At 51.5% G+C, this 15,841-nt stretch overlaps 1 protein-coding gene across 3 annotated transcripts in view; it reads right to left on the reverse strand.

Annotated features, from left to right (window-relative positions):
* nuf2 (UF2 component of NDC80 kinetochore complex) overlaps nucleotides 1–15,380 on the reverse strand; it is a 42,462-nt gene extending 27,082 nt beyond the window's left edge. The window contains exons 1-4 of one of the 3 annotated variants that reach the window (XM_068036504.1): nucleotides 15,328–15,380; nucleotides 4,757–4,884; nucleotides 3,535–3,609; nucleotides 2,750–2,826 (exon numbers count right to left, since the gene is read on the reverse strand). In XM_068036504.1, the coding sequence (XP_067892605.1) occupies nucleotides 2,750–2,826; nucleotides 3,535–3,609; nucleotides 4,757–4,879 (275 nt within the window). In that variant the 5' untranslated portion in view covers nucleotides 4,880–4,884; nucleotides 15,328–15,380. Of the gene's footprint in view, nucleotides 1–2,749; nucleotides 2,827–3,534; nucleotides 3,610–4,756; nucleotides 4,885–12,070; nucleotides 12,169–14,838; nucleotides 15,006–15,327 lie in introns of those variants that run through there. The other 2 variants (XM_068036506.1, XM_068036505.1) reach the window with 2 other exon arrangements.
* Between the last annotated feature and the right edge of the window lie 461 nt (nucleotides 15,381–15,841).

Genomic DNA, 15,841 nt, shown 5'->3' on the forward strand with positions numbered 1-15,841 from the left:
ACTGACAAGTTCTTAAATCCCTCACTAAATGCTCTGAAACACGTGCAGATTATGCCAATACCCTTCTTGGTATGGGCTTCGCCCCTAACTGCACATCAGATATGGCAGACATAATTTCTGGCTTCTTTTTGAAACCTTTGAATATCAATTTGGACATAACAGTCATCACGCCCTTTATCATTGCACCACATGAAAATTCTGGTTGTTTTAGGTTAAAAAGTGAGCAACCTGAAAAGATGCCTCGATTACCATGTGAGCTTTCTACACAGGTTTAGTTAAAAATGATTGTTGTCTCTGCAATGCCACCTTTAGTTCACTTACATTTTTTGTTTGGAAACTGTTTCCTGCAGGAAAACTTTTCTCAAAATGCTTGTGTACCATTGCAAAATGCCTCTCGACATTGCTCTTTTTTCTAACTGCAACTCCCACGCCATAGATTAGACAGACACAGTCGTCTTTAATGCATGTAAGCAAAAAATAGTGGCCGGAATTTTATGCTCCCCCACCAACAAACCCCAGGAGCAGGCTTGTAGGTGTAAAATCGAGTGGGAGGCAGGGGCTGTTGTTCCTGTTACCTACCTGCCCCCGCTCCTATTTTACCAGTGACGGGGAGGTGGCAAATGGCACTTCGGCACCTCAAGAGTCCGCCCAGTAAAACGACAGCCTCCTTGCGGAAGGAGTGGAGGGAGGGGGGGGGGGGGTTGGGGTGGGGGCAGGGCCCTCCTGATCAGGCACCCTGGGCCCCAGAGGGGCCCCCCATGCAGCATGGCCTCCCCGGCAAAATCCCCCCTCCCCCCGCACCCCACCTTAGACTCCGACCCCCATCCCCTCACAAGGGCCCAGTCAATTGACCCCCGCGAGGCCCACTCCTCACTTACCTTTTTGAAGGCTGGCGCCCATGGTCCTCTTCTGGCTGGGTACAGTCCCAGCAGTGGCCACCACTCCCGGTGGCATGGCTGGGACTGTGGAGCTGCTGGCCCTCTGATTGGTCGGCAGCTCTTGGAGGCGTGACTTCCTGCCTCAGGGGTGGGGCGGGGAGGCAGGAGTCCCAACTGAGGCCAATTGACGGCCTGGGCCATACAGAATTGCTGCATGGCTTCCAGGCCTGGCGGAGGTGCATGCTCTCCCGACTTTTCAATTGGTGGGCAGGGCCACCAACACAATGTAAAATTCCAGCCAGCATGTCTTTTTTTGGATGGGCTGACTTCAGCATTCAAGATTCGAGTTACCCTCCCCGTGCTTGTTCTCGCCGCTCGCTTGTCACCTTCCTTCCCACTCACTCGTCACCCTCCTTGCCATTCACTCATCCTGTTATGTCTGTACACGTGGTAATGTCAAGGTGCGCATGTGTGTATTAATGTGGTGAGTGTGGATAAACTTCGGATGAAATGGGCGATTGGACTGCATTGTCAGGAGACACAGTGAAAGTGCAATTTTTCAAGACTTAATGCGAGCTACTCAAAGACCAACGTGAGCTACCAGCAGCTCGCCATCAACTTGTTGGCGACTCCCTCTCACCAGGCTAGAAAGGAGGTGGTTAAGGGGTGACCTCATCAAATATTAAATGGTATAGATAGATAGAAGTGAAACTGAAACACTTTGGGACAGAAACATTAGATCAGAGGATGTAACTTGAATTGATGTAAAATAAGTTTCAAATATTTACAAGAACTTAACTCCAATAAATATTTGCAATAATTTGCCAACCAGCCTAGTAGAGACAAAAACATTAGAGACTAAAACATATTCTGCACCAAACAGCAAATATAATAGTGCTGAAGAATAGGAAGGAACTTTGTGGAGCACAAATTTCTTTATAAAGGAATCATTTGAGCACACATGAAGTTCCTTGGAACTGGAACAAGCAAACAGAACGTCTCTATTTATAAAAAGTGTAGAAAATGTCATCCAGGTAACTAGAGGCCTAGTTACCCTGAAGAACAGATAAAATGATGAAAATCATTTAAAGGAGTCCCTGTAGCAATAACTGCTTATTCATTTTGGGTGTTTATGGGCATTGCATGATAAATCTCTGCTTCTCAAAGTATTACAAATGAAGCAGATATTGAAATTCTTTCTGATATAGTTAGTTTGATATGTCAGAAGGCAGTTATAAAAAAGAAAATCAGAAAAGTGCACACCTGAAGTGTCAAGTCAGACTGGGAGAATTTAACTGGATTCTGGGCAATAAAGGTATTTTCAGATGACAGGGGTTGTAAGGTTAGTGTCACAGAATCAAAAGTATGTGGCAGACCCAAAATTTGTAATGCAAACTCCTTCCAAACATCTCTCCTATAATCTATACAAAACCATTTTCAAAGTTCAGATTTTGGATTTCATTAAAACTAATTACATATGTAAGACCTGATTGCACAAACTCATCTTGTTTGCACAAATTAATTTAGCTTACATTGGAGATCGTACCAAAACTCTGACAGAAGTGTTTACACCATCTCTACTTATCATTTCAATCCAACCACAAATCTGATATGGATTAAATGCTGAGACCTACATTAAGACTGGAGTTAAGTTTCTCCAATACTCTTCAAAAAAAGATTGAAATTGGATCAGTAAGGAATATTTAAATGACAGCTACAGTGAATAAAGTAATAAATACACATGCTAAATAAATGCTGGTAACAGAGAAACTTTGACAGTCCACCTATGCATCAAACAAGCTTCACAAACTTTACCTTTGATTCTCATATACACAAGATGCCTTATTCTACTAGACTAATCTGATACTTACATGCAAACATATAGATTCATAATTGGAACAAAACCCTCAGAAAGTTGAGGATATGGCATATTTTCATCTCCAGGCATCTACATATAAAACAGACAGGTTTATTTGCAACATACAAAAGTGCTTCAAAAAAACACATTCCATGTCATGACACACTTTTTTAAGAAGTTGGCCGATAGAAAGAGGTTATACAGAATAAAATGTCCTTTAATATTAAAGTCAAGAACTTTAGGGCACTTTATCCAGTATTCCAAGAGTACAACAAATGGGTATCTATTACGTTGCAAAAAAAAATTTCATACAACTCAAATATTCTATGAATTTGATAACACTTGTACCATACATTAACTTGAGTCTTTGTGATTCTGTAAGCAGCTAAGCTAGCTCTAAATATCAACAAGTCAACTGTAGTGGAATACAACCAAAATGCCCGAAGGTGACCATGCAACGAACTGTTCAAAAGTGGGCAATTTAGCTGAGTTCATGGGTTAGTCCACTGGTATACCACGACCAACTGTAGCAACTCCAAGAGATCAATGGTACCCAATTCTACCATGGAAAGAGAGGCCAAGAAATGCACTTTTCAGAGGAGAATTAATACATTCAAGTCCATAGTTAAGTATCTGGGAGAGTAAACAAAGCCCAATTCATATATACTTGTCAATTTTCACTTGTTCCACTGGCAAGCCACATTACCAGCACACTACAGCTGATGTACGCACAGAGGTGGAGAACAAAAACAATATGTTCAGCATCTTTTCTGATATTCTCCCCAATTTCTTACTAACCATGTAGAAGCAATCTGGTCGTGCATCAAAGATAATCTGTAGACATCTCATATACAACCGCTGTACAGCTTCTGGCTGTCGAAACAAAAATAAAATGTCATTAGTGTGCCAGAATAGTTAAGCTCAAATACTTCACTTTCAAGCATCATTGTGATATTTAGCTAATAAACTCAGTAATAGTAACCGCCAATTATTGTAACTTAGGTCATAAATTGCTTGTAAATGCCTGGTTTTCTTCTTTTGTTTTGCCTCTATAACAAAGTGTAGCAGCTGAAGTGCTACGGTCATGTACTAGACATATCTATATTACATAGTACTTTTTCCAGGATAGAAATTTTGTATTACAAAAATTTGTACGCCCAGTCCCCATCTATTATATGAATATGCAACAGTTTGTGTAGTTTAAAAAAAAAGACACCATATGTTCATTTAGTGCTTCAGCAACAAACTTTCCCCAGTCCACATTCAATCTCTCAGCTTCTCAGCTATTTTAGTTTGGTTATTATCCAGCTACGCAAGCTCAACTTTCCATTTAGAAATGCCTGTGATAAGGTATTGTGGAAATATTTTACAAAAGGAAACCAAATTAAACATTCACAGTTTAAAGTCTAGGCATGCTCTATGTCAAATTTTAAAAATAGCATTTTTGTATTTTGCAATTATATCCAAGTAGTTACAGCAACTGTCTTTTGAACATACGGAGGACTCAAATGGTTACGCAACGGTGCACTTGTTTATTGACAAAAAAGACACCTGATTTTCTAGGTTCCCATCAAAAAATACTTACTTCGCTCTCAGAAATCTTACAAACTTCTTTCCGAATATGCATCATTCCCCAAATTCCACAGCCTAGGACCTCTCCTTGCAACAGCTAAACCTCTAACGCATTAGAAGTAGGATATATATAAAATTTTACGTGACAATTTAAACAATATTATACATGCAGAACTGTCTCAAGAAAAAAAGCTGATAATTTTAGCTATGTTTTCTGACCTTAGGAAGGAGTCAAGAATCATATTTGTGACAGATAGTGATATTAGGAGGAATTAGCTTGTGACTGGCATCAGGTGTGTGTCTATAGCAATTAGACCCTTTAGCCCAAAAGAACATAACTGTAATGTACATTACATTATTTAATACTCCTGTCCCTATAAAACAATAAATCCTTGCGTGAGAGCAACACCATGGCTTTACAATGGTTAAAAAATATTAAAATACTTACTTTTGATAGGTCAGCTTTTGTGAAGTTGTTAGCTTCTGATCCACTTAAAATCAGTTTGCGACAAAAACTCACAATATAATCCAATTTGCAAATAGGATAAGTAAGTCTGTTCTCCCCCTCCATTTGAGCTGTCAAGAAAACAGCGATATTTTAGAGATCAGATTAGCCTTGCGTATAAGATTAGCACAGTAAGTGAATAAGTGATCATAATGGTTCCTTGAATTTATTGTGACAGTTACTATCATTTATATTTAATATAATGTTTCTCATGCTTTCTTACTAAGAACAACAAATGTGCATTTTTATGAAGAAGCTTTAAATGAGAAGACTAATTTATTGACTTACTTTCTCATCACTATATTGAAAAGTGATTTAATGACATTGTTTATTGCTTTAATAAGTAGTCAATCTCTGCCCGCACACTTGATGTAGCGATGCAGAGTATTCTGGAAAGATGTCCACCTTTCAGGAGAGACCTTAATTGCTCTTCCCCATCTCCCCGTGCTCTCTTTGCGTGTCTCATTCTTTCTACCCTCCCCCCAGGACTAGGGGACACAGATTGAAAGTTTTGTGCAAAAGATGCGGGGGAATATGAGGAAGCACTTTTTTAATGCAGCGGGTCGGCAACGGCCTGCAACTCGCTGCCCACAAGGGTGGTACAAGTGGAGATGACAAATAACTTCAAGAGGAAGTTGGATGGCCACCTGAGAAAAATAGACGCAGGGCTAGATTGAACCGGGGCTGACACTGACTGCATAGCTCCGTGGAGAGCCAGCAGGATCTCTATCTCTCTCCCCCGCTCGGTCTCACCCCCTCTCTTCTCTCCCCACCCCACTGCTCTCTTCCCCCTCTCCCCCCCATGCTCTCTTCTCCCCCTCTCCCCCCCCATTCTTTTCTCCCCCTCTCCCCCCCCATTCTCTTCTCCCCCTCTCCCCCCCCCCATTCTCTCTCTCCCCCACTCCCCCCCCCAATCTCTTCTCCCCCTCTCCCCCCCCCCATTCTCTTCTCCCCCTCTTCCCCCCCATCCTCTCACCCCCCCTCACCCCCCCACTCTCTCACCCCCCCCTCACCCCCCCCCACTCTCTCTCCCCCCTCACCCCCCCCACTCTCTTCACCCCCCCACACCCCCCCCCAACTCTCCTCCACCCCCCACTCTCCCCCCCTCACTCTCTTCTCCCCCCTCACTCTCCTCCTCCCCCCCCACTCTCTTCTCCTCCCCCCCACTCTCTTCTCTCTCTTCTCCTCCCCCCACTCTCTTCTCCCCTCTCCCCCCCCCACTCTCTTCTCCCCCTCTCCCCCCCCCACTCTCTTCTCCCCTCTCCACCCCCCCCCACTCTCTCTCCCCCTCTCCACCCCCCCACTCTCTTCTCCCCCTCTCCCCCCCCCACTCTCTTCTCCCCCTCTCCCCCCCCCCCACTCTCTCTCCCCCACTCCCCCCCCCCACTCTCTTCTCCCCCTCTCCCCCCCCCACTCTCTTCTCCCCCCCACCACTCTTCTCCCACACTCCCCCTCCCACTCTCTCTCCCCCTCCACCCCCACCCACTCTCTTCTCCCCCCTCACCCCCCCCCACTCTCTTCTCCCCCTCACCCCCCACCCACTCTCTTCTCCCCCTCCCACTCTTCTCCCCCCACTCTCTTCTCCCCCTCTTCCCCCCCCCCACTCTCTTCTCCCCCTCTTCCCCCCCCACTCTCTTCTCCCCCTCTTCCCCCCCCCCACTCTCTCTCCCCCTCTTCCCCCCCCCCACTCTCATCTCCCCCTCTTCCCCCCCCCCCACTCTCTTCTCCCCCTCTTCCCCCCCCCCACTCTCTTCTCCCCCTCTTCCCCCCCCCCCACTCTCTTCTCCCCCTCTTCCCCCCCCCCCACTCTCTTCTCCCCCTCTTCCCCCCCCCACTCTCTTCTCCCCCTCTTCCCCCCCCCCCACTCTCTTCTCCCCCTCTTCCCCCCCCCACTCTCTTCTCCCCTCCCACTCTTCTCCCCCCCCACTCTCTTCTCCCCCTCTCCCCCCCCACTCTCTCTCCCCCTCTTCCCCCCCCCCACTCTCTTCTCCCCCTCTTCCCCCCCCCACTCTCTTCTCCCCCTCTTCCCCCCCCCACTCTCTCTCCCCCTCTTCCCCCCCCCACTCTCTCTCCCCCTCCCCCCCCCACTCTCTTCTCCCCCTCCCCCCCCACTCTCTTCTCCCCCTCCCCCCCCCCACTCTCTTCTCCCCCTCTTCCCCCCCCACTCTCTTCTCCCCCTCTTCCCCCCCCCCACTCTCTTCTCCCCCTCTCCCCCCCCCCACTCTCTTCTCCCCCTCTCCCCCCCCCCACTCTCTTCTCCCCCTCTCCCCCCCCCCACTCTCTTCTCCCCCTCTCCCCCCCCCCCCACTCTCTTCTCCCCCTCTCCCCCCCCCACTCTCTTCTCCCTCTCTCCCCCCCCCACTCTTCTCCCCCCCCACTCTCTTCTCCCCCTCTCCCCCCCCACTCTCTTTTCTCCCCCTCTCCCCCCCACTCTCTCTTCTCCCCCTCTCCCCCCCCACTCTCTCTTCTCCCCCTCTCCCCCCCACTCTCCTCTTCCCCTCCCACTCTCTTCTCCCCCTCTCCCCCCCCCACTCTCTTCTCCCACTCTCTTCTCCCCCCCACTCTCTTCTCCCACTCTCTTCTCCCCCTCTTCCCCCCCCCCACTCTCTTCTCCCCCTCTTCCCCCCCCCCACTCTCTTCTCCCCCTCTCCCCCCCCCCCCACTCTCTTCTCCCCCTCTCCCCCCCCACTCTCTTCTCCCCCTCTCCCCCCCCCACTCTCTTCTCCCCCTCTCCCCCCCCCCACTCTCTTCTCCCCCTCTCCCCCCCCCCACTCTCTCTCCCCCTCTCCCCCCCCCCACTCTCTTCTCCCCCTCTCCCCCCCCCACTCTCTTCTCCCCCTCTCCCCCCCCCCACTCTCTTCTCCCCCTCTCCCCCCCCCCACTCTCTCTCCCCTCCCCCTCTCCCCCCCCCCCCACTCTCTTCTCCCCCTCTACCCCCCCCACTCTCTTCTCCCCCTCTCCCCCCCCCCACTCTCTTCTCCCCCTCTCCCCCCCCCACTCTCTTCTCCCCCTCTCCCACCCCCCACTCTCTTCTCCCCCACTCCACCCCCCCCACTCTCTTCTCCCCCTCTCCCCCCCCCCACTCTCTCTCCCCCTCTCCCCCACCCACTCTCTTCTCCCCCCCACTCTCTTCTCCCACTCTCCCCCTCCCACTCTCTTCTCCCCCTCACCCCCTCCCACTCTCTTCTCCCCCTCACCCCCTCCCACTCTCTTCTCCCCCTCCCACTCTTCTCCCCCCACTCTCTTCTCCCCCTCTTCCCCCCCCCCACTCTCTTCTCCCCCTCTTCCCCCCCCCCACTCTCTTCTCCCCCTCTTCCCCCCCCCACTCTCTTCTCCCCCTCTTCCCCTCCCCACTCTCTTCTCCCCTCTTCCCCCCCCACTCTCTTCTCCCCCTCTTCCCCCCCCCACTCTCTTCTCCCCCTCTTCCCCCCTCTTCCCCCCCCCACTCTCTTCTCCCCCTCTTCCCCCCCTCTTCCCCCCCCACTCTCTTCTCCCCCTCTTCCCCCCCCACTCTCTTCTCCCCCTCTTCCCCCCCCACTCTCTTCTCCCCCTCTTACCCCCCCCACTCTCTTCTCCCCCTCTTCCCCCCCCCCCACTCTCTTCTCCCCCTCTTCCCCCCCCCACTCTCTTCTCCCCCTCTTCCCCCCCCCCACTCTCTTCTCCCCCTCTTCCCCCCCCACTCTCTTCTCCCCCTCTTCCCCCCCCCCACTCACTTCTCCCCCTCTTCCCCCCCCACTCTTTCTCCCCCTCTCCCCCCCCCCACTCTCTTCTCCCCCTCTTCCCCCCCCACTCTCTTCTCCCCCTCTTCCCCCCCCCACTCTCTTCTCCCCCTCTTCCCCCCCCACTCTCTTCTCCCCCTCTCCCCCCCCCCCACTCTCTTCTCCCCCTCTCCCCCCCCCCACTCTCTTCTCCCCCTCTCCCCCCCCCCCACTCTCTTCTCCCCCTCTCCCCCCCCCCACTCTCTCTTCTCCCCCTCCACTCTCTCTTCTCCCCCTCCACTCTCTCTTCTCCCCCTCCACTCTCTCTTCTCCCCCTCCACTCTCTCTTCTCCCCCCTCCACTCTCTCTTCTCCCCCTCCACTCTCTCTTCTCCCCCTCCACTCTCTCTTCTCCCCCTCCACTCTCTCTTCTCCCCCTCCACTCTCTCTCTCTCCCCCTCCACTCTCTCTTCTCCCCCTCCACTCTCTCTCTCCCCCTCCACTCTCTCTTCTCCCCCTCTCCCCCCCACTCTCTCTTCTCCCCCTCTCCCCCCCCCACTCTCTCTTCTCCCCCTCTCCCCCCCCACTCTCTCTTCTCCCCCTCTCCCCCCCCACTCTCTCTTCTCCCCCTCTCCCCCCCCCACTCTCTCTTCTCCCCCTCTTCCCCCCCACTCTCTCTTCTCCCCCACTCCCCCCCCACTCTCTCTTCTCCCCCTCTCCCCCCCCACTCTCTCTTCTCCCCCTCTCCCCCCCCCACTCTCTCTTCTCCCCCTCTCCCCCCCCACTCTCTCTTCTCCCCCTCTCCCCCCCCCACTCTCTCTTCTCCCCCTCTCCCCCCCCACTCTCTCTTCTCCCCCTCTCCCCCCCCCACTCTCTCTTCTCCCCCTCTCCCCCCCCCACTCTCTCTTCTCCCCCTCTCCCCCCCCCACACTCTCTTCTCCCCCTCTCCCCCCCCACTCTCTCTTCTCCCCCTCTCCCCCCCCCCACTCTCTCTTCTCCCCCTCTCCCCCCCCCACTCTCTCTCTCCCCCTCTCCCCCCCCACTCTCTCTTCTCCCCCTCTCCCCCCCCCACTCTCTCTTCTCCCCTCTCCCCCCCCCCACTCTCTCTTCTCCCCCTCTCCCCCCCCCACTCTCTCTTCTCCCCCTCTCCCCCCCCCACTCTCTTCTCCCCCTCTCCCCCCCCCACTCTCTCTTCTCCCCCTCTCCCCCCCCCCACTCTCTCTTCTCCCCCTCTCTCTCTCTCCCCTCTCCCCTCCCCCCCCACTCTCTCTTCTCCCCCCCCCCACTCTCTCTTCTCCCCCTCTCCCCCCCCCACTCTCTTCTCCCCCTCTCCCCCCCCCACTCTCTTCTCCCCCTCTCCCCCCCCACTCTTCTCCCCCTCTCCCCCCCCCACTCTCTCTTCTCCCCCTCTCCCCCCCCCACTCTCTCTTCTCCCCCTCTCTCCCCTCCCCCCCCCACTCTCTCTCTCCCCCCCCCACTCTCTCTTCTCCCCCTCTCCCCCCCCCACTCTCTTCTCCCCCTCTCCCCCCCCCCACTCTCTCTTCTCCCCCTCTCCCCCCTCCCCCCCCACTCTCTCTTCTCCCCCTCTCCCCCCCCCACTCTCTCTTCTCCCCCTCTCCCCCCTCCCCCCCACTCTCTCTTCTCCCCCTCTCTCCCCCCCCACTCTCTCTTCTCCCCCTCTCCCCTCCCCCCCCCCCCACTCTCTTCTCTCCCCCCCCCCCCCACTCTCTCTCTCCCCCCCCACTCTCTCTTCTCCCCCTCTCCCCCCCCCCACTCTCTCTTCTCCCCCTCTCCCCCCTCCCCCCCCACTCTCTTCTCCCCCTCTCCCCCCCCCACTCTCTCTTCTCCCCCTCACCCCCCCCACTCTCTCTTCTCCCCCTCTCCCCCCCCCACTCTCTCTCTCTTCTCCCCCTCTCCCCCCCCCACTCTCTCTTCTCCCCCACTCTCTCTTCTCCCCCTCTCCCCCCCCCACTCTCTCTTCTCCCCCTCTCCCCCCCCAACCCACTCTCTCTCTCTCCCCCTCTCCCCCCCCCACTCTCTCTTCTCCCCCTCTCCCCCCCCCACTCTCTCTTCTCCCCCTCTCCCCCCCCACTCTCTCTTCTCCCCCTCTCCCCCCCCCACTCTCTCTTCTCCCCCCCTCTCCCCCCCCCACTCTCTCTTCTCCCCCTCTCCCCCCCCCACTCTCTCTCTCTTCTCCCCCTCTCCCCCCCCACTCTCTCTCTCTTCTCCCCCTCTCCCCCCCCACTCTCTCTTCTCCCCCTCTCCCCCCCCCACTCTCTCTTCTCCCCCTCTCCCCCCCCCACTCTCTCTTCTCCCCCTCTCCCCCCCCCACTCTCTCTTCTCCCCCTCTCCCCCCCCCCACTCTCTCTTCTCCCCCTCTCCCCCCCCCACTCTCTCTTCTCCCCCTCTCCCCCCCCCCCACTCTCTCTTCTCCCCCTCTCCCCCCCCCACTCTCTCTTCTCCCCCTCTCCCCCCCCCACTCTCTCTCTCTCCCCCTCTCCCCCCCCACTCTCTCTTCTCCCCCTCTCCCCCCCCCACTCTCTCTTCTCCCCCTCTCCCCCCCCCACTCTCTCTCTTCTCCCCCTCTCCCCCCCCCCACTCTCTCTTCTCCCCCTCTCCCCCCCCCACTCTCTCTCTTCTCCCCCTCTCCCCCCCCCCACTCTCTCTCTTCTCCCCCTCTCCCCCCCCCCACTCTCTCTCTTCTCCCCCTCTCCCCCCCCCCACTCTCTCTCTTCTCCCCCTCTCCCCCCCCCCCCCACTCTCTCTTCTCCCCCTCTCCCCCCCCCCCACTCTCTCTTCTCCCCCTCTTTCCCCCCCCCCCCACTCTCTCTTCTCGGTCTCTCCTCCCTCTACCACTCTCTCACAGTTGCAGAGAGTGGATCGCTCTTTTTAAAGTTCTTTTAAAAGTCAGTTCTTTTAAAAAAGATTGTTGTCAGTCTTCGAACCGACAGCCGCTGACACCGAGAACAGCCATTTCCCAACGGACTCTGTTTTCCGGCGGGTTCTGACTTTTGGGAATTACGAACAATTAAATTGGAGATGAATTTTAATAACTCAGAATTTCTCATCTGAAACTTTGCTTACTCTTGTAAAAAATAAATTGATACAAGTTACAGAATTAAAAGCTTCACCTTTCGAAGTATCACATACCAGTAACATTTACCAGAGAGGACCAAAGCTATCATCTTTGTTCCACACTGCAAAATCCATTTCCTTGCCACTGATTCTGTCCTCTTTCCACAACCACTAGTGAACTTAACTATTTGCATCTTTGGATTCCTGTTTAACCCTGAACCGAGCTTTTAACTCCATATTTCCATCATAAACACAGCAGCCTTTCACTTCCACAACACCCACATGCCTCCACCCCCTACTTCAGCCTCTTTGCCGCAGAAGCCCTCATATATACCCACATTGATTTATTTGCAATTCTTATTTTAATGCAACCTCTATACTCCCTATTATGAAAAACATATTTTATTATAATTTTATTCATTGCAATTCCCATTTATCTGTAAGCATAACATGCAGAAATATTGTTTTAAGGAAAATTTTCACACCTTTGAATTTGAGGCTTTCACCTTTCAATCCAAGTGTGTTGGTCAATGTTGGCCTAAAAAGGTTCGACCTTGTTTGCAGTCATCTTCAATGTTTGTTACTGTTGTGTGGAAGGCAAATTATTTTTCAAGATGGCTCAACAAAAAGGGGCATTTTTTGTTCATTTTTAAGACTAATAAAGCTGAAAATCTGATTTGCTAAATCATGCATTTCACATTTTTAAAGATGTAAGAAATTTAGGCAAATAATGATTGTTATGCACAATCCAGCCTTGATATCTATTGCTTCCTTCTTATAGAAACTCCCGTTTTAGTTGCATTCCTTGAGGTTTTGAGTGTTTGCAATAAAGTGGTTCATCTATTTTGTCACCTCCAGACACAATAACTGTCTTTCTCAGCCTCCCATCCTCCATAAACTCCAACTAACCCACACTTGCTCACTATCCCCTGATGCCTCAAGATCTCAGTTCTCATATTTAAATCTGTCCAAGGTCTTGCCCATTCCTATCCCTGCAACTTCCTCAAGCCTCAGTCCTTCCCAAACACTCCATTCTTCCTTGCTCACCCATCTCTCTTCCCTCCTTTAAAAGCCAACTCTTTCAGCCAAGCTTTTATTCACTCAACAACTTAAATTTATATTTATTTAATTTATTTAATTTAGAGATACAGCACTGAAACAGGCCCTTCGGCCCACCGAGTCTGTGCTGACCAACAACCACCCATTTATACTAACCCTACAGTAATCCCATATTCACTACCACCTACCTACACTAGGGGCAATTTACAATGGCCAATTTACCCATCACCTGCAAGTCTTTGGCGGTGGGAGGAAACCTGAGCACCCGGTGAAAACCCACGCGGTCACAGGGAGAACTTGCAAACTCCGCACAAGCAGTACCCAGAATTGAACCCAGGTCCCTGGAGCTGTGAGGCTGCGGTGCTAACCACTGCGCCGCCCTTTAACATGGTAAAACATGGCAAGGCACTTCACAGGGGCTTAATCAGACAAAATTTGAGACCAAGTGACAAAAGGAGATATTAGGGCGGTAGTCAAAGAGTTAGGTTTTAAGGAACATATTAAAAGGAGAGGTAGAGGGGTTTAGGAAGAAATTCCAAAGCTTTGCGTCTAGATACCGAAAGAAAATCAGGAATGCACAAGAGGCCAGAACTGGAGGAGTGCAAGAGTTCTGAGAGATATAGGGCTGGATGCATTTTCAGAAATAGGGAAGGACCCAGAGTCATGTACCTGATCGAATACAGGGGTGACATGATGATATGAGTTAGGAGCAGAAGTAGGCCATTCGGCCCATTGAGCCTGCTCCGCCATTCAATAAGATCATGGCTCATGGATGGTGAACAAAATTTGGTGAGAGTAGGATATAGGCAGAAGCATTTTGGATAATCTGTAATTTCTCCTCCCTGGCTCCACATCTATTTTCCACTCAATTAGCTGTGGAGCACCCCCTAACATTCTTTATATTTAAGGCATGATATGGATGCATATTATTGTTGTGGTTGCACTCCATATGGCATGTTATCAAAGTTTTTCCCCTCACTATTGGAAAAAAGTTTGAGATATAGGATTAATCTCCACTTACAGAGGCTGGGATTGATCAGGGATAATCAGCATGGCTTTGTCAGGGGGAGATCGTGTCTAACTAATTTGACTGAATTTTTCAAGGAAGTGACTAAATGTGTAGATGTGGGTAAAGCAGTTGATGTAGTCTACATGGACTTCAGTAAGGCTTTTGATAAAGTCCCACATGGGAGATTAAGGAGGTAAGAGCCCATGGGATCCAGGGTAATTTGGCAAATTGGATCCAAAATTGGCTTAGTGGCAGGAGGCAGAGGGTGATAGTCGAGGGGTGTTTTTGCAAATGGAGGCCTGTGACCAGTGGTGTACCGCAGGGATCAGTGCTGGGACCCTTACTGTTTGTGTACATTAATGATTTAGACACAAATATAGGAGGTATGATCAGTAAGTTCGCAGATGACACGCAAATTGGTGGTGTCGTGGATAGTGAGGAGGAAAGCCTTAGATTACAGAACGATATAGTTGCGCTGGTAAGATGGGCAGAGCAGTGGCAGATGGAATTTAATCCTGAGAACTGTGAGGTGATGCACTTTGAGAGGACTAACAAGGCAAGGGAACATACAATGGATGGTAGGACCCTAGGGAGTACAGACGGACCTTGGTGTACTTGTCCATAGATCACAGAATACAGCAGCACAGGTAGATAACGTGGTTAGGAATGCATACGGGATAGGATAGGCTAGGTTTGTTTTCCTTGGAGCGGAGAAGGCTGAGGAGGGACCTGATTGAGGTATACAAAATTGAGGGGCAGTGATAGGGTAGATAGGAAGAAACTTTTTCCCTTAGCGGAGGGGTCAATAACCGGGGACATAGATTTAAGGTGAGGAGGAGCTTTAGAGGGGAGTTGAGGAAACATTTTTTCACCCAGAGGGTGGTTGGAATTTGGAACACACTGCCTGAAGGGGTGGTAAAGGCAGGAACTCACACACCATTTAAGAAGTATTTTTCAGACGAGCACTTGAAATGCCATAGCATACAAGGCTACAGACCAAGTGCAGGAAAATGGGATTAGACTGGATGGGTGCTTGATGGTCAGCACAGACAGGTTGGCCAAAGGGCCTGTTTCTGTGCTGTATAACTATGACTTGTACATTTAAGATTTATCCTACAAAGAAGACAGGCAGCTGCAATTTTGACACGCACTTCAACAGGTGTAACTTGAATAGGAACTATTCACCTTAAAGCTCGTTATGTAACGAACTGAGCATGCGCAATAAGCCAGCTCCCGACAGCTCGTCATCCACGGCCAAACTGAGCATGCGCCAGAGACCGGCATCCGTCAGTTTCCCAACCAGACCAAGCATGCGCTAGAAGTTAGCTCCCGAAAAGTGCGATCCCCTGTCCGAAAACCCTTCGTTCAAAAAGCTAATATCAAAATTGAAGAGCATTTGACAAAGCTTATTGCAAAAGGCAATGCCACATAACGTAACCAGCCGCAAAAACAAAGCAATGCACCAGCGTCGCCCCAGTTGACTGAACAAATTCGCATTCAAACACAAACACCCCGCTCCCTTGTCGCTAAGTAACAAACTGCCTAAAATTTCCACAGGGCGACGGAGGCACCAAATTAATGTGAACAAACAAGATCTGCAGTAAGTGACCACCCCCATCTTCCCGGGTTTGTTCTTTGCTTAGTTTGCAAAGGACGGTACTCGCGCGCGCTTACCTCCTCTAACCGCCGCTCCTTTCAAAATTCAACTTGGCGCCTCAAGCGTCAACCGACAGCGTGATGATCTCATCACGCTGTCACGGCGTGGCTGCTCAAAGTCCTGAGCTGCAGGGAGCGCTGTGTTACCCCAACTGCAACAAGCCTAATTAAACACAACTAATAAATCCCAAACTAAATAATGAAAGCAAAATACCGCCGAAGCTAGAAGGCTGAAATAAATAGGAAATATGACACAGAAACAGGCCATTCGACCCAACCAGTCCATGCTTCACTTGAGTCTCTTCCCAGCTTTCCTCATCTAGAATCACAGAATCCTTACAATGCAGGAGGAGGCCATTCAGCCCATCATGTCTGCACTGATTCTCTGAAAGAGCAATTCACTCAGTTCCATTCCCCCACCTTCTCCTCGTAACCCTGCACATTCTTCCTTTTCATATAACAGTCTAATTCTCTTTTGAATGCTACAATTGAACCTGCCTCCACCACACTCTCAGGCAGTGCATTCCAGATC

Source organism: Heterodontus francisci, chromosome 8, assembly GCF_036365525.1.
Source record: "Heterodontus francisci isolate sHetFra1 chromosome 8, sHetFra1.hap1, whole genome shotgun sequence".
Classification (NCBI taxonomy): Eukaryota; Metazoa; Chordata; class Chondrichthyes; order Heterodontiformes; family Heterodontidae; genus Heterodontus; species Heterodontus francisci.